General features: G+C 26.9%; 3 protein-coding genes across 14 annotated transcripts in view; 2 read left to right on the forward strand and 1 right to left on the reverse strand.

Annotated features, from left to right (window-relative positions):
- The window catches only part of LOC126898394 (piezo-type mechanosensitive ion channel component-like), a 31,527-nt gene extending 21,518 nt beyond the window's left edge, over positions 1 to 10,009 (forward strand). For 9 of the 11 annotated variants that reach the window (XM_050672375.1, XM_050672377.1, XM_050672373.1 and 6 more), the window contains 18 exons: positions 299 to 652; positions 3,022 to 3,164; positions 3,253 to 3,305; positions 4,788 to 4,807; positions 4,858 to 5,033; positions 5,160 to 5,248; positions 5,468 to 5,729; positions 5,787 to 5,953; positions 6,024 to 6,317; positions 6,384 to 6,531; positions 6,759 to 6,970; positions 7,222 to 7,380; positions 7,453 to 7,579; positions 7,655 to 7,899; positions 8,041 to 8,225; positions 8,302 to 8,550; positions 8,662 to 8,875; positions 8,999 to 10,009. In XM_050672375.1, coding sequence (XP_050528332.1) covers positions 299 to 652; positions 3,022 to 3,164; positions 3,253 to 3,305; positions 4,788 to 4,807; positions 4,858 to 5,033; positions 5,160 to 5,248; positions 5,468 to 5,729; positions 5,787 to 5,953; positions 6,024 to 6,317; positions 6,384 to 6,531; positions 6,759 to 6,970; positions 7,222 to 7,380; positions 7,453 to 7,579; positions 7,655 to 7,899; positions 8,041 to 8,225; positions 8,302 to 8,550; positions 8,662 to 8,875; positions 8,999 to 9,296 — 3,395 coding nt within the window. In that variant the 3' untranslated portion in view covers positions 9,297 to 10,009. The remainder of the gene's footprint in view (positions 1 to 298; positions 653 to 3,021; positions 3,165 to 3,252; positions 3,306 to 4,787; positions 4,808 to 4,857; positions 5,034 to 5,159; positions 5,249 to 5,467; positions 5,730 to 5,786; positions 5,954 to 6,023; positions 6,318 to 6,383; positions 6,532 to 6,758; positions 6,971 to 7,221; positions 7,381 to 7,452; positions 7,580 to 7,654; positions 7,900 to 8,040; positions 8,226 to 8,301; positions 8,551 to 8,661; positions 8,876 to 8,998) is intronic. The other 2 variants (XM_050672374.1, XM_050672381.1) reach the window with 2 other exon arrangements.
- Positions 10,010 to 10,247: 238 nt separating this feature from the next.
- Positions 10,248 to 13,035, reverse strand: LOC126898404 (actin-related protein 2). The gene is made up of 9 exons (XM_050672402.1): positions 12,550 to 13,035; positions 12,185 to 12,295; positions 11,962 to 12,041; positions 11,697 to 11,832; positions 11,428 to 11,637; positions 11,215 to 11,364; positions 11,056 to 11,149; positions 10,790 to 10,974; positions 10,248 to 10,719 (listed from the first exon to the last, which is right to left on the reverse strand). The coding sequence occupies exons 1-9, from the start codon at positions 12,595 to 12,597 to the stop codon at positions 10,549 to 10,551; spliced, it is 1,185 nt and encodes a 394-aa protein (XP_050528359.1). The 5' UTR covers positions 12,598 to 13,035; the 3' UTR covers positions 10,248 to 10,548.
- Positions 13,036 to 17,445: 4,410 nt separating this feature from the next.
- LOC126898399 (uncharacterized) lies at positions 17,446 to 26,706 on the forward strand. Of its 2 annotated transcripts, none has more exons than XM_050672394.1 (5): positions 17,446 to 17,851; positions 19,897 to 20,044; positions 21,916 to 22,083; positions 22,992 to 23,411; positions 24,415 to 26,706. In XM_050672394.1, exons 1-5 carry the CDS (start codon positions 17,792 to 17,794, stop codon positions 25,464 to 25,466), a joined length of 1,848 nt encoding a protein of 615 aa, XP_050528351.1. In that variant the 5' UTR covers positions 17,446 to 17,791; the 3' UTR covers positions 25,467 to 26,706. The 2 variants fall into 2 exon arrangements, with proteins under 2 accessions (XP_050528351.1, XP_050528352.1); XM_050672395.1 differs by lacking the exon at positions 17,446 to 17,851 and adding an exon at positions 19,035 to 19,605.
- The last annotated feature ends 85 nt before the right edge of the window (positions 26,707 to 26,791 follow it).

Consider the following 26,791-nt stretch of genomic DNA (forward strand, 5'->3'; position numbering starts at 1 on the left):
AAATTAACTATGATATTTTTCATTTAATTTTTTCAAGGAAACAATTAATTTTTTTTGATTAGTTTAATGTAGAAATTATATATCAATAGATAAATCTCATAAGATATAAAATTAAATCATGTACCCATAAAATGATTTTTGGAATATATCAATTTATGATTTTTTGATTTAAAATTAATGATTCTTAAAAACAAATAAAAAATATATGGTATGATATGTATTTAAGGTTATAAAAATTAATTTATTATTTTATGAACTTAATGTGCCAATTGTATACATGCATAATGTACTTGTGTAGCCGAAGAAACGGCATTCGCTCCTCTTGCTCGCAATTTGTCTGGTAGTTCAATTCTTCAGAGCTTTCATACTCCTTTAGAAGATGAGCCTCCCACTCTATCTTACCTACAACCACCAACACCTACCTCCACTGTGCTTACTGTGTCATTAGAAGGATACCTGGATCCTAAGAGGATGTCTTTCAGTAGTTCTACAAATAAGCGACCATTATCATTTGATGAAAGTGCATTTTATTCTGGGGTATTCTCACCTCCACCTATTATGCAACAACTTCGCCGACAGTCTTCATTGGGTGTACCCTCTACTTGGTACCCACGCAAGCGATCTGCTTCGGCCACATATTCTCATCATACTTGTGTGTACCTCATTATCTTGTTTAAATATTGCCTAACATATATCTGCTTGCATATATGCTGTACAAAATACTGCATTTATAATATTTTATTGTATTATAAAGATAATTTTGAAAAAATTATAAATATGAAAAAACTTGTTGATAGGTTGTATCTTTATAAGTATACATTTTGATAATTTTTTCAATTATTAAACTTTTTTTGTAGCATAAAATAAAATGTTCAAGAAATTCTTGAATCAATTTGTATGTTATAATCGACAAGTTAATATAATGTATATACACATATAGTATAGATACTTAAAAGTTCATCTAATATAATTGTATTTGTTATCAGAGTTTATTCTACATTTTCCAATCAATAGATTATGTTTTTCTAAATAATATAGATAAACAGTAGCATATCCTGAGGTAGCTTAAAAGTCGAAGTCCTCCCCATTTTCCATGATAACTAATATTTTAGATAAAAAATACTATAAGAAAATCAGTACTTTTTTTTTTTTTTTTTTGGTATTAGCCATCATATTGAAAAGTTATAGGTATGTCACTGGAAATAAATATTTAGTAAAGTTTCATCACCAAAAATCTATACTTAAATTAATGTGAAAAAAAAAAAATTGGATTAATTATTTTAAAACAAAAATTATCAGATATCTTTTAATATTTTTGGTATTAATAATAATAAATCATTTGTATTTATAATAAAGTATGTTATCATGTTGAATTTGGCATTGTGTTATAATTTAATGATTAAGAATTTTAAAATAAAATTTCAGCTTATTGTATTGTGTTTGACGGAAGATAGTAAAAAAATAAAAGTAGTGCTAATTATATTTAAAAAATTTACTTAATGCTTAGAAGTATTTGAAATACTCGAGAAAATATGATATCTGACAATACAAATCAAAAATAACGTGGTAATTCAATAATACAATGTTATTTATATAGTAACTATAACCCAACCAAAAAGTCCATTAAGTAGTTAATATTTGAGATTTAAATTTGAGTTATTATTCTTAACTCTAACTGTATGAATTGTTTTGAAAATTACTTTTATTAATAGTTGGTAAAAATATTATAGTGATATAAACAGTAATATTTTTATCTTTTAAATTTATACTTAGATATTGTCTGTAGATAATTATTCTATAACTATATGTAATTAATGCAATTAAATTTTCTTTTGGTTTCTAGAATGTACATATTAGAATTATTTAAAATGATTTTGTTATGCTAAATATTTATATGAGGCACCTAGATCTGAAGAGATAAAAATAACAAAAAATTGTTTTGATATAATTAAATTTAAATATTGAGAAATGCTATCTTTTCAATACAGATTATTTAGGGAATTTATAATAAATAATGCTATGTTTATCAAATTTCATTTTGTCTTTAATGCAATCAAATAAAATAGTTCATTTTACTTTTTAGTTTTGTATTTATCTCATTTATTTTCAAAATATCACTTTCACTCCTCAGCTCTTCAGGCCTCTAGTATATATTATTTTATTTTATAAAATAATAATATAAATATTGTTAAATGAGCTGTGTTACTGATTGAATAGCTTTTTTTATGATTTTATTAACTATATTTTTGTTTTTTTTTATTTTTTTTTTAACTCAACAACTTAACTAGTATATACTAAATGTATTAAAATTAATAACAATTTAGCTTAATACAATTAATAATTGAACTGACTGCTTATTTAGTGATTATTTTATTGTTAAGTATTAAAATAACTCATATAATTTAGCTTGAACTAGAAGCTCAAATAAAATTATTTATAGATGGTTAGTATTATCTACTTATTTTTGAAAATTATAAAAAGGCATTTCAAAATGACACAATACATGTAATTTTTTCTGAAAATTTGAAGGGTCAGCAAATATTAATTCCTATTTGCTGTTTTATGGTAAATCATTTTGCTCAAATCGATTTATTTTAATTTAAATTAAATCTAAATTAGATTTTAACAAAGAAAAGCTGTATCAAATCTTTACTAAAATAAAAGTGATTAAAAAGAGTAACTTTATACTTTATTCTAAAAATTTGCTAATATTTATTTGGCAATTTGTTATTAAAAATGTAAATTTTTACCAATTAAGTTGTTTTTATTTTGATGTGTTTGTAGTTTTATATTTCTTCTATTGTGCGAGCATGTACACTATTATTTATACTTAATTATAAGAATTAAGCATGATTAGTGTTTGTATTTGTTTAAAAAGTATATTTATTAAAATCATGGCACAAACTTTCATTACCACCTTTATATAATTATTTATTTTTGATCATTTACAATGTGCATCATATAATTTTTAATGTTTATTTTATACAATATATTACACCATATTTATTTCTCTTTTAATAGCTGTTCGCTCAGGAGATTACTATATGTTTGATGAAGAATTTGATGATGAATTGGATTCTATTGTAGAAAAAGATAATGAATTAAGCGAAGATTCAATGGATGACAGTTCTGACAGTGTTACAAATGGAAAATCAGACTATAAAGTTAGTAATTTTGATATTTATGTGTTCATCTTATGCAAAACAATTTTTTTTTTAATAGAGATAATTATAATTTTATTTTTGTTTATAGAAAAAGAAAGAAACAGATTTATCAACTCTTGGAGAATCTAGTAAATCAATGAGGTATTTATTGGAAAAATTAATTTCATATAGTAATTATTTTAGTTAACTTTTTGACCAAGTTAAAAAATTTAACATATAGTATATACAAGGTGATTATTTAACTATGACTCATACACAATATCAATATAAAATATAATATTATTTTATTATTTTCAGAAATTAATAGTATCCTATATACTATAATTTTTTAAAAAAGAACTGTTCCTATCTTCTTCTTTTTCTTAAAATTTTATGAACTTTAATATTTTAAATGGAAATATATATGTTTAAACTAATTTACAAATTATAAAATAGTTGGTTAATACAATTTTTGTATGAGTATTTTGAAAGTTAATAACTCTGTAATATAAAGACTTGAGGTGAAACACAGGTTTTTTTTTTTATCTTTAAGCATTAATAAACCATACTACTCCTCTCGCCATGTTATATAAATTCTAATATCTTTTAAAATATGAGTCCAAATGTTGTTATTGACCAGTATTTTTTTAAATAGATTAGAATAAACTAGAAATTTTATTCTAGTTTATAAGTTTGCTAAATATATATGTTTCTAATTAAAAACTTAAGTTTATAAAAATTTAAAAAGGAGGATAGCAATAATTTTTTTTTTTTAATATTATAAAAATTAAGATACTATTAATTTCTGAAAAGAAAAAATATTATATTTTAAATTTGTTTAAAGAGTTATAGTTAAACAATCGCTGTCTATATAGAGTGTTCAGTAAGTAAGGAAACAAGTCAATTATTACAAACAATGAGAACAATAGAAACCCGATTCCTTACTTACTGAATACTATATATACAGGTGATTGGTTTATTATAAACCACTCGATTATTTGCTAAATAAATACAACAAAGAAAAATATTTTCTTTTAGTTATATATCTCTAAATTTATCTAATAATTACTTTTTGGAATGACACCTTATAATAAATAAGGGTTTAAACTTTATTTTTTTTTTTAATGGTAACATACATATTTAATTAATTCATAAAATAGAAAATGACTGGTTGATAATAAATTTTGAACCAGTACTTTGAAAGTTATTCTTATTTTATACCTAGGCAGGACAAAGAGTGTATGGCAGGGAAGTGCTTAGTGATAAAAATAGCAATCCTCACCACCAGTTATTACTTTAATTTGTTAAAACTTCTGAAATATTGATCCAAAAGTTGTGACTGGTCAACTTCTTAATTAGATTATTTCCTATTTTATAAGATAATTAAATATGTATGTTGTCATTCAAAAAAATAAAGTTGACACCTCTTTAAGTTATAAGGGATGATTGTAAAAAGTAATTATTAGCTGACAAATCAAGAATTATATGTAACTAAAAAAAATCAAAAATTAATTTTCCAATATTGTATTTATATAGTCATGTTTTAATAACATTATGTGGTATATTTATTATAACCTATTTTATATTTATATTGTTTTTAATATTATTAAATTTAAGTTACTTACACAAATATTATATTTTTAGGGATGAAATTGACAGTCAAGGTAAGTTAGTTAAAAATACAATAGTAATAATGGTGACATAATATATTTAGGCATTTCAGATAAAGAAACTAAACAAACGTTGGGTCAAAAAATTAAAGACAACATTCGTATTTTTATGGCTATAGTTAACAGCTCAACAATTACACTAAATAGATATTTGAACAGGATATCTCGTGATTATAGATATGTTATTCGAACTTTAGCTGTTGAAAAAAAAACATTAAAGGTATTTTAAAAGATATCTGAAGTATTAATATTTAAAATAAGTAAATATTTTGTATATTTTACGTTAAATTATTAAATAATTTTGAGACAATCTTGAACTATAATTAATATATATTTATTATATTAGAAAAATAGAGGATTTGGTATTGGTTTGAGAACAGGATCATCAATGATATGGCAACCCATGCCTTTTATTGGGAAAAGTGTTACTCTAAGGTATTATTCTCTAAAATTTTTTTTGGTTTTGGGTTCTACCTAAACTAACATGTCATTAGAATCGTTCTTATTTATTAAAAATATAAAAGTTCTTTATGTTTACATTCTATTTAAAAAAATTAATGATGTAAAGTTTATTAAATATGTATGATATACTTTCTAAATACCTAAGACTAAATAATGAATATAAATATGTGTTGATTAATTTTTTTATTTAAGTGCTGAAAAATTGGAAGAATTAGAAGAAAAACAAGAGTTAAATGCAACTAATCAGCCTCAGTTAATGCGTCTTTTATTAGCTTTGTGGTTTGCAATTATATCTCATTCTGATCTTGTATGTTATTTTATGATATTCTTACATCAGATTAAATCTGCTACAATTTTAAGTCTCCCATTACCACTTATGGTTTTTCTGTGGGGAACCTTAACTGTTCCAAGACCAACAAAAAGATTCTGGGTTACGCTCATTGCTTATACTGAGGTATATTAAAAAATATATTGAACATTATTGAAAGATAAACTTTAATAATGTTTATAGGTCATTGTTGTTATAAAATGTATGTTTCAATTTGATATGATTCCTTGGAATCAACAAGTTGTTGCTGATAATATACCTTTTTATCTACCGAGAATCATTGGAATTGAGAAAAATCCAAATTATGCAACATATGATTTGTTTTTACTTCTGGTATTATTTTTTCATCGGTAATAATTTTTTCATTTTACTACAGTTATTATTATTATTTTTAAAATGTCTAATTATAATAATGAACAGGACTATGTTGAAATCATTGGGACTTTGGAAAAGTTCATTGTCTTTTAAAGGAACAAATGTGAATCAAGTTTCATTATTTGATACAATAGATACATGTTGTTCTATTGGTTCTGATGGGTATCAAGGATCAATTGATCATGATCCTAGTACAGAACAAACTACTGTTGTTTTAGCTCCTGAGTTTTTAAGCTCTAACATCAAAGAAGAGAACTTGATACAAAAATCTTATGATCGATCTTTTGATAGATCCAATTCTGCTGAAATGGAAAACTTTATGGATTCAATGCCATCATTGTATGACATATTTTCTTAATATTCCATTTTTATAGATTATTTTATATAAAACAAAAAAATTTTCAGTTTAAAAAAACATTGCCATCCTTTGGTATATTTTTTCAAACAATTAAGTGATTCAAGTTCTCGTGTCAATGCTGATGTTTACACATATATGTTTTTGTGTGATTTTTTCAATATATTTGTTGTAGTTTTCGGGTTTTCTGCTTTTGGAGTAAGTAATAATAAAATAAAATTACTAGTTTTATAAAGAATTATTTAAGCTATATTAATTCTATATATATATATACATGACTATACAAATAGATTATTTCTTGTGTTTAATATTTAGATATAATGAAACACTTAAATCTTTTAAAAATTTATTCAAATTTTGAATAATTTATTGTATAACTTGATAAAAATTAAGATTAATAACAAAACATTTACTTTTTATTACAGTCTCAAAGTGACGGAGGAGTTTCAGAATATTTTAGAGAAAATAAAGTTCCAATTCCATTTTTAATCATGTTAGCTCTTCAGTTTGCATTGATTACTATTGATCGATTACTTTATTTAAGAAAATATATTTTAGGGAAAATTTTATTTCAATTTGTTTTAATAATTGGATCTCATATATGGATGTTTTTTATGCTTCCAGCTGTAACAGAAAGGTAGTATAACATTTAGCAGTACAAGTTAATTTAAAAAGTAGACTCAAATAGTGATTATTAAATGTCAAGATAAATAAAAAAACTTTAACTAGCAAAATTAATAATACTCTATTTGGCTGTGGAGTAGAGATAATGAAATCAATTATATGAATTACTACACTTTTTATATCTCTTATTATGCTTTTTTATATCTGCTCTTTTATTACTTCTCTGTAACTATTTAATTAAACTTCCATCATATACTTTCCCAGACAATTTAATGCTGTCATTCCACCTCAAGTTTGGTATATGGTTAAATGTTTCCATTTGTTGTTGTCTGCATATCAAATCAGAAGTGGATATCCCACCAGAATTTTAGGGAATGTATTGTGTAAAAATTACAATTATATTAATATGATTTTATTCAAACTGTGAGTATTGGCTTTTACTTGAAATTTAGCTTAAACATTTATCATAACAGTAAAAATTAAAAATTGTTTTAGGTACATGTTATGTCCATTTGTATTTGAATTACGGACTATTATGGATTGGGTATGGACAGAAACATCAATGACACTTCCTGATTGGTTGAAAATGGAAGATATTTTTGCACATATTTTCCAACTGAAAGTAATTTTTTAGTCTCATTTCATTTTTTTCTTTTTAATTTATACAAATGTTATTATTTTGAAAATGTATTTTTAGTGCTCAAGACGCGTTGAAAATGATTACCCCAATCCTAGGGGTGTTAAAGTTAAGCCCATTAAAAAATATTTCATTGGAGGAGGAACACTAATTGCATTAATAGCAGCAATTTCATTTCCACTTCTTTGGTTTGCTCTTGGAAGTACAGTTGGAGAGCCTAATTTGCCTAGTAGCATTAGCATAAGTATAAGACTTGGATCAAACCAACCAATTTACACAATGAGCATTGAAGGAAATGTTGATAAGTAATATCACAAAAATGATCTAATATTATTTTTTCATAATTTAATTTTTATGACATATTTTAGTCTATACTATTTATATCTTCATAGTTTATAATAATATTTTTTTCTATAATTTTTAGTTGTTTATATTTTTCTTTGCAGTTTTGATCAAACAGATTGGAATTCTATGATAAATGTCTATAAAAAATTACGTTCTGCTCAAACTTTCTTGTCAAATTATGATTATGATGATGTTGGAGTATTTTATATTACAACACATTCTGCTGATACATGGTCCATAAGTCCTCCTGAATTATACAGCATGATTGATGAGCTCAAAGCACCTAGTAATTAATTATTTTTTAAATTAAAAAGTATATATGAATTATATATTAAAACTGTACTCTAAATATTACTTCTTAGATGCTACATATACAGTTAAAACAAGTTGGGTGATAGATCGTGTAAATTCTTATGGTGAACAACCTAAAACTGTTTCGGATAGTCATGAAATCACCATCAATAGTACTGTTTGTGCGCAGTTGGCTAATTTACTTGTATCAAATAATACAAACACTCCTGTCATGTTGTTAGGACTTATTCCTAAATTTATCAAAGTTACAGGATTCGGTGGAGCTTCTGCTGTACCTCAACTTATGATTTCCAATGAAAGTAAGTATCAAAAATGAATTATTACTTTTATTAAACAAAATAAATAAACTATCTAAGTGTTAAATAGTTATTTTATGTTACAAAAATATTATTATGGTGTGTACATTTTAGCTGTACCATACATGAATATCAGTGTATTACTCCACCAAAAATCTCAAAAATGGTGGGATGTTATTGAAGAATGTCCCCCGCAAAATAGTGCACACTATTTATATGATCTACCCAAAAGTTCTTGTAAATTAAATGGAAACAAAAATAATTTTACAATATATACTTTCAATGATAGAGCATTTCCAGAAACACTGAATATGATAAGTGGAAAAGGGTGAATAAAACAAATTTTACTTATTTAGAATAATTTATTATTTAAAATTAATTGATTATGAAGATTTTTTCACTTTTTAATAATTGTTATATTATAAAAAATAATATAATATTTAATTTTCAGAATTCTTGGATTATACACAACATTTGTTATTGTCGTATACACATTTGTTAGGAATTTTTTCACGGGAATCTCTGCTAAAATTATGTTTGATGATATGCCATATGTTGATAGAATTTTACAGCTTTGTTTAGATATTTATCTAGTTAGAGAGAGTGGAGAGTTAGATCTGGAAGAAGATTTGTTTGCAAAACTAGTATTCTTATATAGATCCCCTGAAACGTTAATAAAATGGACTAGGCCGCCTGATGAAATGGCAAATGAAGATCCTGATGATGCTCTCCCAGAACTCTCTATGTAATCTCAGATTTTTATTTCTCATATATCTTATTTTAATCCAATATTTATATATTAATTATGAACCTCTAAGTATATTTTGTGTGTGCTGATTTAGTGTATTTGCTGCTATTATATCAAGTGCTGTATTTTAAAAAAGCAACTAATTATTGATTGTTTATCATAGTTACTAAAATTTTTCATATCATAGTTGTTAAAATATTTGATATGTGTTGATTTTATAGTAACGCTATAATTTAAACAATTTGTAATATTTTAAATTCGTTTTAGTGATTTTTTTAAAAATAATTTTCCTTATATCGTGTGTGTTTTTAATTAATTTGTACAAATTTTAAACTCAGAAATTCACAATTAAATTAAAAAAAAAATATTATTTTATGTTTTATGGCTACTCTAGTAAAGCCATAATAAATTCAAAATAATTGTCACCATGTAATTAATTATTATTTATATAATATTTTCAATTATCAAATAATAGTTGTTCATTTTTTATTTAATTTAAATTTTGACATTTAAAAATGATTTACAATTCTTACTAAATTATTATCTATTATTGTTAATGTATTTATAGTGAACATTTTATTATTTTTGTAATTTATTGTTGTTTATTTTATTTGTATAAATTTACAAATTGCGCAATCAATGTATTTTTGTATTTATACTTATAATTGCACATTTTTGCTCATAATTTGTTAAATACATTTTTTTCTTGCAACAGAGTTGTCTTTTATTTTTAAAAACTACAGAAAAAAGATTATTTTTTGTAGTTAATTAATTTAGTGAAAAAAATAAAATAAAAGTAATAGTAATTATCTAAACTTTACTTAACTATTCAATATATTATAATATTAGTACATGGAACAATGTATCTTAAATTCCATTTTATATTAATATAAATTATTAACATAACATAATTTGATATTATTAAAAGTATTACAAAAAAATTAATAATTTAACAAATATAATATAATTGTGGTATTATTGTATCTATATGCAAGCATAATATGCTCACATAGAGAATTAAAAAAATCATATAACTGTATATTTCTAATAAATGCATGAAACTCAGTATACAAATTGGTAGCAAATAAAATTTTCATACAAGAAATATGATAATAAAATAAATATTGATTATACATTATCAATTACTCTATTATTAAAGAGGAGTGTTTTGTTTAAAGTATGGGTAAAATTGTTGCTTAATATATTTATTTTCCCAGTACAGTTCTTCATAGTTTTATTAAAATAAAGAATAACTACCCAGCTCTTGGTCCAAGTTTATCCAAAATAGATATACCTCTATCTAAGTACTCTGTACGGGACAACCAAAATGATTCTCTGTCTTTTGTAACTTCGCCAAGTACAGCACCACCAATAAATACCATGTCTTTACGTAATGGAGGGTCTTCAATCCGTATTTTTAATTTCTAGAATATAGAAATAGGAGAGTAAGTTATAATACTTAACGAGTTTAAAATAATATAATTTTATAATTACTGATAAAGTTGTAGTATCATTTTTCAACACACGTTCGACATACAACTGTTTTATTTCTCTTTCTAATCTAGATGGTAATCCTGGATACATTGTTGAACCTCCAGATAAAACTATGTGTTTATATAATTCAGTTCTCATATCAATGTCAGCAGTTTGAATTGTATTGAACACAAGTTCAGCAATTCCTATAACGGTGAAGTAAATTTCATGACATTAAATTAGTATTTACTTTATACATCCTTCACTTAAAAAAAATAAAAACTAACCTTGGCCTTCAACATTTATCAAATGTGGTTGGAATAATACTTCTGCAGCTTCAAATCTTTCACCCCCTACTTTAATTACTCTTCCATCAGGTAACTTAATATTTAATTAAATAAATTAGTAGGGATACTATAAAAGTGAAATTTCAAGTTTATTCTTACTGTATATGATTGTACAAGAACTGTAGTTTCTAAGGCTAACTTTTGTTCAGTCTCAATATTATATGCAACATAGCATAGTTTTTCTTTCATCATTCGAACAGTTTCAAAATCTGCTGAATGGTTGAAGGCATAACCTCTTAAAAGAAGTAACTAAAATATAGATTGAAATTAAATTAAGTTTTAATATTAATTATTTAATTAATAGCTGAGTACTTTTATTAAATATCGAGTAACATCACGGCCAGCTATATCTAATCTGCGAGTTAAATGGGGTAGAACATATTCTTCATAAACAGGGCATATATGAGTGACACCATCACCAGAATCAACAACAACTCCACTAAGTAACCCTTGAGCATAAAGTGTTAGAATTGCTTGAACTGCTACATAAACTGCATCAAACTCATATTTTTCAAACATAACCTATATTAAAAAAATCAGCATAATATCAAACTACAATACAACCAAATATTAAATAATACTTCAATCATCTTTTCTCTGTTTTTAATTGGATTCATTGGTGGTTCGGTTAACATTATTTTACATTCTTTAGGATCAATATTCATTTTTTTAGGTCCAAAGGTATAATCCCATACATGACACATGTCATCCCAATTTCTATAAATTAGAGAATATATTTTCAAATCATCATTATAAAAATTAATAATTTCAAGTAGGAAAAAAAAATTAAAATTTTTAATTAATAAAATTGATTCTTGTTTAATACTTTAAGAATAATTTTATTACCTAACAATACCATTTTCCATCGGATATGTAACATCAAGCATTGATCTTAATTGACTGGCTTCATCACCAATCATTAAATCCTAACAAAGTTATTTAAACAAATTAAATAAAAAAAAAAACTCAATAAAATTTAACAATGAAATATAGTTTTATTTTATTAATATAATGTTAATAATCTTGAAATGATGTATTTAACAAAAAGTAATAATAAATAATCACTTACTTTGACTTCAATATCACCTATTTTATTATGTGCACGAATGATTGGACGACCAACCATAGAAGGAAATATATGAGCAGGAAAATTTGAGCCGGCATAACCACATTTTACAAACTAAAATGTGAAATCTTTATTAAGAAATATAATGTTAAATATAAAAGTATTTATCAATTTAATAATTTATTAAAAGTAGCCAATTAAATTTTATAAAACTATTTAGTTTGTACTATTTTAAATTATATTTAATGTCAAACTTAAACTAGATATATTATTTAAAATTTAAGTTTCATCATTTACATTGCATAGAACTAAAAAAAAATTTTCAAAATATTAAATAATCTATTATTATATTCATAATTGTTTCTTACTCCAGTGCCATTATCACAGACGACTACTTTTTTGCCGTGACTGTCCATATTAAAAACAGCTTTTATTTGAAATGTTATAAAAACAAACCCAAGTTAGCAGTAGTATTGATGACACTGATTCAACACCTTTATGTGTTTATGTTTTATGATTCAACAATACATAGTCACACCGATTCTGACTCAACCAACAGTTAATAAAAACAATCCTAAATAGTAATTTTTATTTAAAAATTTGTGCTTGGGTATAATAAAATGTAAAAATATAATATCGAGTTTCATTAAAATATTTAACTTGGAGCCGAAACAATTAACATACAATTATAATTATTGAACACATTCAAGTGAATTCAACGGTGATAAGAATGATATGTAAAATGTTGATAGTATAAGAACGGAATTCTATTCTGTGATATAAGCAGTAACATTTCTAATCTATGGCCCGTTATTTAAATTTAAATGCTAAGTAATTTTTTCTGCCATCTATAATTATTTTACTCCAGGAAAGAATGTAGAAGAAAATAAGGTACACCAAACCACCCGATAAAAAGTCGCCAAATTTCGACAAAATACCATTATCCATGTGTACCAACATATATAATATTTTTAATAACACAGCACAATTTAAAATTGTTATCATACATATCATGTGGCTTTAATTGGAAAAAAATGCTAGGAGTTATTTTTTAAGAATTAAAAAAGAAAAGGTCTTTCTTTGATATTGATATTATAACAAGTTTTGTAATAATAGTTTATTAGTTAATCTAAATAATGTTTTAATCAATTGATAATTAATAAAATAAGAATTGATCACTTGTGGTAAATATTATTTAAAATTACAAACATATCTAAAATATTAAATAAAAACTAAAAATGTTAAAATGTTTAACTCAAAAAGCCTAAAGAATCGCGTATATTTGTTTCGGAAACAATGTTACCATCATCAGCGCTAAATACATATTGGCATACCGTCTTATTGTCCACAGATCATGAAAGATGATCGATTTAGTGTTGTGCGGAACTAAGTTCAGTAATAATAATTAAAATTGATTAACTAATATTTGCTTAACCCAAAAATGACAAACGTTACTGATCTTTTTCGAACCTTTCATGGTTTTAAGTTATTCATTGGACTTTCATAAAAAATGTATAAAAAAAACTTATAGTTTCCATTATACTCTACTAACATTTCATTAGAATCGGTGCTAAAAAAAAAATTATAGCAACTTAAAATACAGGAAAAAGTTGTTGAAAATTTAATTTTTCATAGTAATATTTTCATAATAATTGAGATATATTTTAAATTTCTAAAATTTATGAGTTTTTTTTTAATTTTTGCGATAGGTTTAACTAGATAAAAATCGAATTCTTTCGGCGCATAGTTTAAAAAAATCGGTCCAATGAACACTGGGAATTTTCATGAATAGACACAAAAAAAGCACATAGTGAAAACAAAACCTTCTCATCTTTGCTTTACACTAAAATTAATCACAAATGCGAGGTAAAAACTGAAATAAATTTAGTTTTGTCCTAGGCTTTCTCAGTTAATTAATTGGTTGTAGTATTTATACAGAAATCAAGATTGTCTGTATTAACTGATAGACAATATTTCCCGGGACTTCTTTAAGAAAATCAAAATTTAATTAAAAGTTATGAATACAATATATATTTAGAGATAATGTTATCATTAGTTTAAATATATACTTGCATAATACTCTATGAAATTTTTGTTAAAAATTTATTTTTTAAATGTTCAATGACAGTAACTTAATCAACTAATAATCATAAAAATTATTATTGTACTCTTATAAAATACTTTAATTAAACTAAACTTAATCTACAATACCTTAACAACTATTCGATGATAATAATTATTATCATTATGAAAATCATAATTTTTTAACCTGTTACATAATATTAATATACTATACATTCAGAACAAAGTTTTTGACTTGAGGTTCAGTATAAAAAGTATAATAATTCCGAGTATTAAATCTTGTAACTTAATATGATATTTTTTTCCAACAGATCTGGTCTATTAACGTTAAAATTTTAAGCACAATAAGTATATAATTATAATTAGGCATAAATTTTAAAGATATCATATCACAGTGACGCTCTACACTTTTAATATTTTCAGTGTACAATGGTAATATTATGTACATCTTATTGATTTTTACAATATCATTAGATTTTTTCAACTTAACCAACTTGTATAGGATTCAAAATAATAGGTTTAATACTAGAACATACGAATGCATATTATATGGTCTTTAAATATTTTTAATGAATTTTTAATGATTCAAAATAAAATTTATAGTTTTTTAGTCCTATAAATTCTGGATTGTTGAAATATCAATACAATTATAAAAGTTTTTTAGAGTACATATTTGCAAATCGACTTAACATATTTTAAAAGATTTTGCTGTTAAGTAAAATTTGATGGAACTTAAGCCGCTTATGCTTTTAGTGACAGTTAAATAGTTGCCTGAATAGTCAATACATTTGTAATATTCAACACATTTTGTATTACTCATTTGAATGGAATTCTCAGAGTTTTCTGATATTGTACTTTCATTTGATTTTTTGCATAAAAATTCCTCAAGTTGTGTATATGACTCACAAATTGGAACTTCTATACAGTCATAAAAGTTTTATTTGAGCACAAGATTACAAAATGTCTGAACATTTTTTTATCGATTCTCTGTGGAACTGAAGTTGTTTGTATTTAGATCCCAAGCATTTTTCATTGTAGTGATAAATTGCCATTGTAATTTTTATCTCCGACACAATTTAATGTAATTTGTATTGATTGTCTTAATGGAATCCACAAATTTGCTGAGTGATTTAGTTTTATTTAACGTATCTGAAAAGATTTTGTTTTATTCAAGAGGTGTGCTTTTTTTTGGCATTTCAATACATATAAGTCTTTTCGGGTGCACAGTTTGTAAACCTAAGAACATTTTTCAGCGATTTTACTGTAGAGTAAAATCAATACTATTTAAATAACTTATACTTTTAGAATAATTACATGTCTATCAGCAGAGTTTGAATTCTTATAAAATCAAACACAATTTGATTTGTGTCATCTTAAATGAATTCACAAAACCATCTGCTGTTATTATATTGTTTAATATTTCTAAAAAAAATCACTCTATTTTAGTCGAATACATGTCTCTCTTATTGCAATAATTGTGCAAGATTCACAGTTTTTTAGAGTGCATAATTCCATTATTATAGCATATTGAAACTAAATAAAATAGTAAATAAAAAAAAGATCATTTTAAAATATTTTAATTTCAGTAAATATTATTTGCAAATAATTAAACTTTATAACAAAGTTTATTTAACCGAAAGTATTTATGTGATGAGTTACGTATAATTAAGATTAAACAAATTTGAATTACATTAACTAATTATAATTTTTAATGATTTTTACATAAATACATTGATAGAAAGGTAATATAAAAAAAAGACACGAACTTATCACATTGAACGCAGCGCTTGGACTTGTACGTACAACATAAATAATATAAGTAAAATGATTTTATGTGTCAATATATATAATATCCAGTTTTAATTAAATTTAATTTAAAAGTTTTATGTTCATATTATCTTAGATTATCAGTTTTTCAACACGCCGAGTTTATCCCATTTGTTTATATTTATAAAGTATCTGAAGTCAAATATATGAACGAGGCATAAAAATAAACCAATAAAATATTTTTGAAAAATTTACTTAAATCCTAATTAAACTTTTAGCCTAACCATTCAAAATAAAATATTTTTATGCAATAAAAATGTAATGTGAATTAGACAAATAATCTTATATTATTGAAAATATCATACAGAATCATTATTAAGTAATAGTAAGTACCCCATTATTAAATATGTTTACCTAGAACTTGATAAAAAGTAGATTTTTAGTATTTATTATTTAGATTAATTTTATCTAAATTCAAATTCAGAAATTTGTATAAAATAAACTGCTGAGTTCAAAAAGGGACACGCCACAAAAAGTAAACTTCACAAGAGATAAAAAAAATTATTTGTAATGAACTTATTAGTATTAAAATATTTATATTAAAATAACGTTCTAGAAAATTCATGTAAATTATTTTATACCTTTCTATAAAAAATATTGTTTGGTTTAAATTTACTGTTATTATACAACCATAGCGGTATTTTCTGTTACATGAACATGTCTTGTTTTTCTACTTAATTCATTTTTTTTTTTAAGAATGAATGTGTCAAGTGGTATAAATATTACTTATTGGAAAATGTTTATTTTAATATAAATTTAAATATAACAATAAAAACTGTTCTGAATAAATAAAAAAGCATGATTAAAAGTAACACATACAAGTAAAACAGTAATTTCTGGATTGTAGGTTAAAAATTATCCAAATATCAGTAGGATTAAATAAATGCAGAAACGAGACACGTTCATAACTTTTTTCTCTTTTACACTCATCAAATAGGAAACTTGATGTTTTTTTCATAAGTGACTACCGTACGCATCTCCTTTTGTCACACTCGTTATTACTCTGTGTTTACTAGAACAGATAGTGAAATAAAATAATTTTGCCAAAAACTGGTCATGACCCCCTTCTTCTTATTCAAATTTTAGTTATTTTTCTTCTGTAAATATTTTAACATATAATTTACACGCTATAATTAATAAGCAGTAATGTGAGCTGTTAAATCATTTCTCGAGAACGGTAATTTTTCAAGTTTTTTTGTTGGTGATGAACTTTGACTATAGTAGACAGAATTGCGGGGGTGTCGCGTAGATGTTGTGCAAAACGGGATGCCAAAAGTTGAGAGAGCGCGCTGATGAGCGTCACAGAATTTTCCGGTGGGTAAAGCGTGGGGGTTGCAGAATCATCGACGGTAGAAAGCCGCATTCGACGCCGCCGGACAGTCAGGAGCAGCACATAACGCGGCCTGCTCGTCTCGCTCGTGACGTCCGTCGCCATCGTCACAGCCGCCGCCGTCACCATTGCCATCGCGGTTATACTCTGATCCGTGTTTTGTTCTCAGCCGTTTTGGTATCGTTCGGTTGGGTTGTCACCGACGTTGTGAATTTCGCCGTAGCCGCGACTGACCAACGTAATGTGACTATTACCAGCACTCTAACGGGGCTGCTGGTCGCGCGCGCGCTGCCGGCGGTCTCGTCAGCTGTGGACCGCCGTCGAGCCATGGACGCGTCTTGGCCAACTACAATGCGGCAGCGGCTGCGGCGATGATGTCGCCGCCGCCGAAACCGTTGCCGCCAACGCCTTCGATATCACCACCGACACCGGTAAGTTGTTCGAGTGTGGCCCGGACGGGTCAAGGACACCAACAATGATCTATTCGTGTACACTTATGTCATAAAAAACTTAATGGAATAGAAATTGTGCCCAAAAGCTCTGTGTTCCGTTGGTTTTTGAAGAGCGATGTTTAAAAGTGAACTCATTGTAGACTTTATGTATATGAATGCATATCAACTGCGAACGCAAATAAATTGATTTGAAAAATCATTTAATATCAAATACCAAAACAAAACATTAATTAACACCAAATAATCAGTGTAAGACAATAATATCACAAATGTTACATGTGTACATTGGACGTATTATACTTATATATCCATGAAAACACATACGCGCGTGTCGGTATTACATATACAGAACGACACACGCAACTTATGGCTGAAGGGGTTCTATTGTGCACAGCTTCATTTACTTAGACAAAAGTGATGTCAACGTCAATACTTGTCTTATGTCATTAAACACCTTTCCCGTTTCCCGAGATCTTACAATTACTTCACATAGCCAGCCACGGTAGCGGCCACCTTAAAAAAAAACTGTAACTTCTGTGGGGTGGTGACCTTGGCTCAAACTCTTAACTCCCTCTTTGCTAACTTGCGTACAACCTATTAGTATAAGGTTTGTGTATTTAAATCAACTTTTTATGATTAAACTGCAGTGTTTCATTTCTTCCCGTGTCATCCCAGCATAGTGATTGACCTACATTGCACCGTTCCGGTCCACCACATCGTTTTCCGTCTCAACTATTCGGGTGGTGATAATAGTCTCACTACCCCCTTGACCCACTTACACTCATAGAATTCGGTTCGCATAGCTTTTTCTTCGTATTTAAAACCCCCGCTGAGATCCACAACAACACATTATCACTTAGTATACAAACAAACGCTTGAATTGACTTTGAAATTTCTCGGAAGTAATTTTTCAATTCTAAACTTATTCTATAGCTCAAGCTCTGAAAATCGTTTATTTCAAAATGGTTTTTTATAAACATTTTTTGAAATAATAGTTTCAAAAACATAATGTACTTCAAGTCAGTAGATTACATTATATTTTGTAGATAGAAAGTATAACAATTCTCGAGAAATGCATACATATATATGTTTACAATTAATTAACAATAAAGTTTTAATATCGATAATAAGTGTTCGTCAATTAGTTTTATCCGTAAACTGCGAATAAAATCATTTTTATTGGTTATTTTAATCAGTAGAGCATTAAGAAATTTATTATGGAAGGTATAATAAAAAGTTGTTTGTGAAGCAACTGTGTCGAGCGCACTACTTCTTTTAAGTATTATGAACAATTTTTACGATTTTAATCACAACCATATTCAAAAGTGTCTACTCAAAAGAAAATGAATTTTTCAAGTTCTGCCTTAAGTATGTGTCGGGCTAAATATTAACTATCATCGTTTATTAATTATGTTTAGAGAACTTGAAAATTTCATCATAGCTTAAAAATAACACATTCTGAAAGGGTTAAGATGAAAACTAAAATTAATAATTTTGGCCAAAGTTATTTACTTAAATGTATCAATAAATATGATCTAAGAAAAAATTCAACAGCTTAAAGAAACTTCTGATAGATTTTATCAAAATGCTGTGTCAATAAAATATACAGTTATTCCAGTATTAATTTATCAATGTATATCAAAGTAGTATTTCAATTGACTACTTGAAGTTTTCAATCCAACCCAACTCGGGTTTTGCATATTATGCAGCTCTTTTGTGATCGACTGATAACAGTAAGTTCATGACGTAAACGTTAACAGTTTTAAAAGATCTCTAAAAATTATCTTTTAGTTTTGATCGTCACGTTTTAAAATTACAACGGTGTGGTGATTTTCTTAAAAATTATTTCAATGGCTTATAGAATTTGATTTTCTTAGAAAATTCAATGCTATTTACTTATACCAGTACATCTCATATTTTTTCTTCAGTTAGAGTCATGAAATCCTCTTTCTTTTAGGAAATGTTAGATATATAATATATATATATATATTTTTTTTATATTAAATATTATTTCTATTTTACAGAATGGCGATGGCGGCGATGATCGGCAATCTAGGAGAACAAGGTCAAAGCGACCTAGGCCGTTTAAAGTGTGGGACGGCGCGCGCGCGACCCGTAAGAGTCTGGTGTTGGCACCTGGCTCCGCTACCGTCACCGACCTGGTTGTTCGAGGTAAGTCACCCACATTTTTTAAGACAAGTAAAACAGACGCCTAGATGTTTAGACATTTTTATGGGCTGAAGAAAATTGTTCAATAATTTTATAGTATGCGTTTTTGATTAACTATTTTTTCTTCCTTGTTCAAGTATCATTATCGGTCCAAAATTTGATAGTCGTATGAATTTTAGGGGAGAGTGTTTACGCAACTCGTACATTCCTTTTGTAAATACGTTCCTGAAGTACGTTTACAGTACTTATTATTATGATTGTAAACATTATTGACGATGTGTATTTATTTTATAACATGACGATTATATACCCCCCTCCACAATTAATAAATAATATTTACCTTCGCCCGTGATACTAACATATAATTTATGAAACCATAATAAATTACTAAAGCTTAGGATGTCCTTTTATAAACATGGTGTGCGCAATATTTACTTACAATTTATCTACACAATATATAGTGCACAAACTCGGGAAAAGTAAAGTTTTTTCACAATTTTTCAATTTTTTTTGTTACTCCTCGTAACTTGAACGGTTTGAAAACCGAACACGGTCATAAAAATTACGATAAACTGTCTTATAAAAAGAATAATTGCTAAGTTAATCTTAACAATATATTTAGTATTTTTAGATTTATTTTAGTATTAGTTGTGTTGATGCTAATATGTTTGAAAGCAGAAATAACATAATATTTTAACCGTGTTTTTTATTATTTTGGTAACCAAACACAAAAGATGCTTATAGTTCTTGCTTTATGAACTAACTCATAATCACTTGTAATTTGGGTGGTATAACTAAGTAGACAGTAAAGCATAAAATTATCTTATAAATCAAATTCAAAAAATAATATTTCAGCATTCAATATATAATTTTAACTAAAAAAGTGTTTAATATATCTGACTACTTTTATTTCTTTATTAATTCCGTTGAATAAGCTTTACTTAAAAATATTTTCAGTTTGAATAGTTAAAAGGATATTATGCCGCTTAGTATACTTAAATTTATTTAATGATAATAATAAACAATTAAATTAAAATTAATAACTCTTTTAAGATGTACCTGACTAATAGTTTTAAAAAAATTAAAGGTAAAGGTGTCGGTTTTAGCAAGTATTTGTATTAATAGTGATAAATTTATTTATGTGTATACACCTTAAATAACCATTCGACTTTTTTAGGGTTTCAGTAAGGACTTAATGGACTTACTGTTTTTTTGTTGTGTATTCAAAATTTAATTGAAGTAAATAGAAAAGTAGAAAGTTTGGTTAATCAACAAACTTTCTGGATTTTTACACTTTTATTTAATAACTCAAAATTATTTTTAAAACTTGGAAAAAAAAATTCTGGTTTTAATTACATTTTTGGAATGACTAAGAATTACTGATGAGTTTTTTACTTTGACTTACCGGTTTGAAAAAATGAAAATTGTAGTTTGAACTCATTAAAATTTAATTAATTATATTTTTATTTGTTAAATTTTATAATATAATTTATAAATTTTAATTTTATTTTTTTTATATTAAATTTTTAATCATTTTTTCTTGTTCTTATTTGAAAGTCTAATATGAAAAGGTTTATATCAACTTAAAGAAATGTTTTTCAATAAATATATTAGATATTCACTCAACTTGAAACTGTGTTAGTTGCTAAAGTCATAACAATAACAATTAATTAAAAACATTTTTAAGTATCAGTATATTCAATTTAAATAAAATATGATAATACTTAAGGTATTATGTAAATTAATTTGTTATGTAGCATTATCATAATTCGATTCATAATTTACCAAATTAAATGTTTCTCTTATAAAACGAACCTTTAATCACTAACTTTACATAAGTTATATTTTAGAAGTATTTTGACTTGTTTACTTAGGAAAGCGGAAACTGAACGTAGCAGATGCTACCCCAGTTCGGCTGGTACTTGAAACGGATGGTACTCATGTTGAAGATGACGAGTATCTTGAAGGATTGCCGGATCATAGTGTCGTTCTGCTGCTCAAAGACGATGAATTTTGGCTTCCTGGGCCGGTACCACCACCTAGTAAGTATTTTTATTTATAAAATACTGAGAGCAAACAAAAAAAAAGGAAAATTAATACATAGTTTGTTCTATAATATCATACGATTTTGCAATAAAAATAAAATAATATTGATTAGTTGTATTTCAAAAGATCATAGTTTCTCAAACCAATAAAAAAGATTGTGTTAAATAATTAAATGTTTTACATTATTGTGTAAGGCATTAGAAGCTATTTAGATAATATAAAATAAAATTATTTTTTGTATAAAATATAATTATATAAAGAAAATATTTACATAAAAGTTTTTATTATAAAACAAATATTATAAACTTAAGAACGGCAGCGGCCAAATAATTTTGCTATAGGAAACCTTGAAGATAAATATCGCCATAAAATATGCCCTCATACCACAGAGCTTTTTTATTTGTATTGCTATATCAAGACATTATTAAGAACTATTAGATATGCACAAATGTTTTTTTTCCTATTTCAAATATTTAATTTATTAAAGAATAGAGCACCTCGTTGAATTTACCTACGTATAAATAATAATCACGACTTAATATGTAATATTCTAAATTAAATTAATTATTCTTTCATATTAATTCTGCTCAATATTAATCCCTTACTATTTGACTGACCACCACTACTGCCTAATATTTCAGATAGACAGTTAAAAATGTATAATTCCTTATAATTCATGTAAAAATTAAAAAATTAATTTATCAATATATCAATTAAATATATATTTATAAAAGAAAACCATCTCAGTTTCTCATCAAAGTATATACTCACAAAAACGTCTGTTGATCATAAAAAGTAATTTATAGTGAATTCCGATTTAAAAATTTTTCTTTTTATCCATTAATTTTATGGTGGTAACTGAATAAACTTTACATTAAAGGAATATTTTATTCAATTGTTTTAGTTACAGCTATTCCAAAGATTGTATGTGATACGGTGGGAGCATTATTACGGCGATGGTGTCATGATCATTTAACAGCTCCCGGGGCATGGACAATTGCGGCAGACGATCGAAAGGGTAGGGTTACAGTGGTGCTACATTGGGATAAGCCGACGGCTGTGGATCGTGGTTGTGACAGTATTGGAAGGACAAATGGCGATGATCAAGATGAAGAACGATCGATAGTGGCTGATCAGAGGGAGTGCAATCAACGATTTCGAAGCGATTCACGTTCTAGTGAAAAGCAGTCATCGTTTCAAGAAGATCAACATCAAAGGCAACAGATGATCGAGCAGAAACGGCGGATGTCAGCATCACTGATGCAGCAATCACCACAGTCGTCTTTTAAACAAGGGGACCATCAGCATCAGTCGAGAAAAACTGGTAATTAAACAAATTACCAAAGTGGTAATATAATGCTTATTAACTCTGCAGTATCTTTTCTGTTAGTTTATAATAAAACTTATTCAGATAAGTTAGAGATCTAGAAAAAAATTCTATTTTGATTCAAAGTAAAATTGTCATCCTCTAAGAGATATAATTTATAGATTTATTTTATTTTATTTTTTATAAAAAAATGCCTAAAGATTATGCTGTTTTATGTTATTACCCGAAAATTAATTAGACTTATTAAGTATTCGAGTAATTATTAATCATTTGAAACATTCGTCTTATTTTATTGCTATTGGTGTAATTAATTTTAAAATTAGTGTACTTTTGAAAATTAGAGCGACTAAATTAATTTTTAATTTTTTCTTTTAGCGAAATAAGGCTTAATGGCCAACCAAAATAAAGAAAGGTCAAGGAAAGAATGACTTAGTCTTATTTTAACATCTATAATTAAGATGATTTATTGTTAAAAATGTTCAGTACAAATCGTCTAAATTAAAAATATAGTTTTAAAAAAATTAATTTTTCTTGTCGTACAAGTAATTTTTCGTTTGAAACAGTTTTTTAAATGTTTGTTATGATTGAAAACAAAAGATAAATGTAAATATGAAGTATTTCTCGTGGCAATTCAAAAAAGGTACAGATTGTTTTTATTATTTTTAAGAGGACAAAGGCTGAAGCGAGTTGTTTTATTCTAAAAGCTAACTGGCTGTTATGACTGCGACAAAACGGTCACCACTAGGTCAACCCTCATACGGTGTAACGTTATGTATATTGTGTTTTCCGTTGGGGTCGCCTATTACGCTGCCGCCCTGCTATACCGCGGTAATCGATTGCTATAGTGTCGGCGTTTGCGCAATATGTATTATAGTGTCGCTCTCTTCCTGTGTACTTATCTTGTTTGTATCATTTCCGGTTTTCCATTTTGTCTTATACAAATAATACTAATACCAATAAACTGATAGAAATCTTTATAACATTTCTGTATACGTTATAGGTCACCATCAAAGCACTTCTACCGACTGGTATCACACAAATGTTTCTACATCTACTTCCGGTCTATCACCACCACTTCCAAGGTCCGCTGGTATTTCACCTCCTAGACTGGGATTGTCACCTTCAAAGCACGTCACTATGACGTCTGTGCATCTCGATACCCCTGAGGAACCATGTGACTTTCATTGCTGTGCGCTGCACGAAGAGGGACGCCCAATAGCCGTAACGGCCACTTCGCCCGTCCAAGAACCCACGTACCAGTATCAACATTCTCCTCAACATCACGATCGACAACATTCCCATACTAATATGATGCACCGTAATGATCATCATTCATTACATCCCAATCCACAACAACCAATGCGACATCCACACCAGCAACAGCAACAACCTCAACAACAGCAGTTGACTAGGCGTCTTTCGCCAAAAAAAGGACATGTGCGATTTTCGGACATGCCAGAAGGTCCACTTCCACCACCCATCCTACCTTCAACACAGGACAATGATGGTGAGAATCCTACCGGACAAGACAGTAGCTCCGAAGAAACCACTACCGACGACATTACTGTTTTGGAAGACGGTACATCAGCTCGAACCACCAACATGGCGGAAAAGTACCTGTTGCTCGTAGATCGACCGTGTACCACATCACACGGAGATATTACAGTACCACCTCGCCTAACGGTGAAGGATGTCGGTTTGATTTTAGAACGCCTTCGGTCTAAGATCCCGGACGTTAGGTCTGTGGAACGGGAAGTGGAGCCCGGCGACCAAGACGAATGCAATGACGACAGGGATACTTGTTGTTACAATTGGACTATAAGGGCTACCGTCAGAGGTCGTGGGGGATTTCGTGAGTTGGGTGTCATATACGACGGCGGTTACTATGCCGTTTCCGAGCATCCTGGATATAGCAATAATAGCGGAAACAACAATCATGGTGACGAAAATAGCGAAGACTGTAGTATCGGTGAAAACGACGGACCTGAGGAGAGCCGTTACCGACAAATACCTGAACTTGAATATCAAGACGACGAAGAAGTGAAGATTTGAAGGTGCGGGTTCGTTCAGTACTCCAGGTTTCCATACCCAAAATCGCCATCGCTCGTTACCGAGTATACCAAATGTACCCCTTTGTTACCACATCGTAATAATAAATATAGTATCCATGCAAATTTCGTTACCAAAAAATTATTGTACCACGCTGTCATTACAGTGCTACACATGTGTTATGTGTAGTGCTATTTAAGTGTAGTTTGTGTTCATCGTTATCATTATCATCATTATTATCATCATCATCATCATCATCATCATCATCATTATTATCGTCTTATTGTTTTAAATAATAATAATACTACATGCACGTACGCATTACTGAAAATTAAGTATTTATTGAGCTAATGGAATTATCTACCAACGTAATAAACAGAGTGATTCACAATGTGGCGCATATTAAACATGTTTTAATGTTTTTTGTTATTGATATTTTTAAATAACTATAATTCTGTTATGCGATTATTATAAACAAATTTTGTTCTTTATGATTATTTGGTTGTTTATCAGTTATTAGATACATGAAATTTTTACAGTCATTGTATACAATTATCAATAAAATTTGATATAGACGGAATTTCTATATGAATTTATTTAATTAATAAAAAATCGATTTTCATCTCGTTTATGGATCTTTTTTTTACTTTTATAAAAGTTGATTGGAACTCAATTCAATCAAATATTTAGGTTGTTTGTTCAGATTTTGTTTTTAACGATTGTTTTTGTTTGAAATAACTTAACAAAAATACATTTCATGAGATATTTAATTAAATAATCAATTATAATTTTTGGGATTTTTCCTAATTATTTTATTTTTTTAGGTTTATAATAATTAATTATTTTTAATATTTTAATTTTTTTATAAAGAAAAATTATTTCACTATTAAATAATGGTTGGAAACCCATGTGTTACAACAGTGATTTGTGAGTCACCCTGTATATGTTTTAAGTCATGAATGACTAATAAATTGTTAATTATTATGATGATATTTTTAGATGTTTACACTGCCCGTTGTTACAATATATAATTAATAAATATAATTGCCATATTTGTTGAAATTACCGCAGTAAGAATATTGTTTAATTAATATGTATTAAATGTTAAGTATCTATTAAGTATATTACACATGTTTAAATGATTGGAATATTGATTAAGTTTTCGCATTAATAGAAATAGATGTACTAAAGATATTACGTAAATCAAACAATATAATTTAACTCAAGCTACGTTTTGTTTTTATAATAGTTTATATAAGAATTTTGACTGAAATATTTGGTTGATTGTGTAGTTTAGCTATAAAATTATCAAACATATTATTTAATTG

Source organism: Daktulosphaira vitifoliae, unplaced genomic scaffold, assembly GCF_025091365.1.
Source record: "Daktulosphaira vitifoliae isolate Bord-2020 unplaced genomic scaffold, ASM2509136v1 Scaffold_2, whole genome shotgun sequence".
In the NCBI taxonomy this organism is placed as follows: domain Eukaryota; kingdom Metazoa; phylum Arthropoda; class Insecta; order Hemiptera; family Phylloxeridae; genus Daktulosphaira; species Daktulosphaira vitifoliae.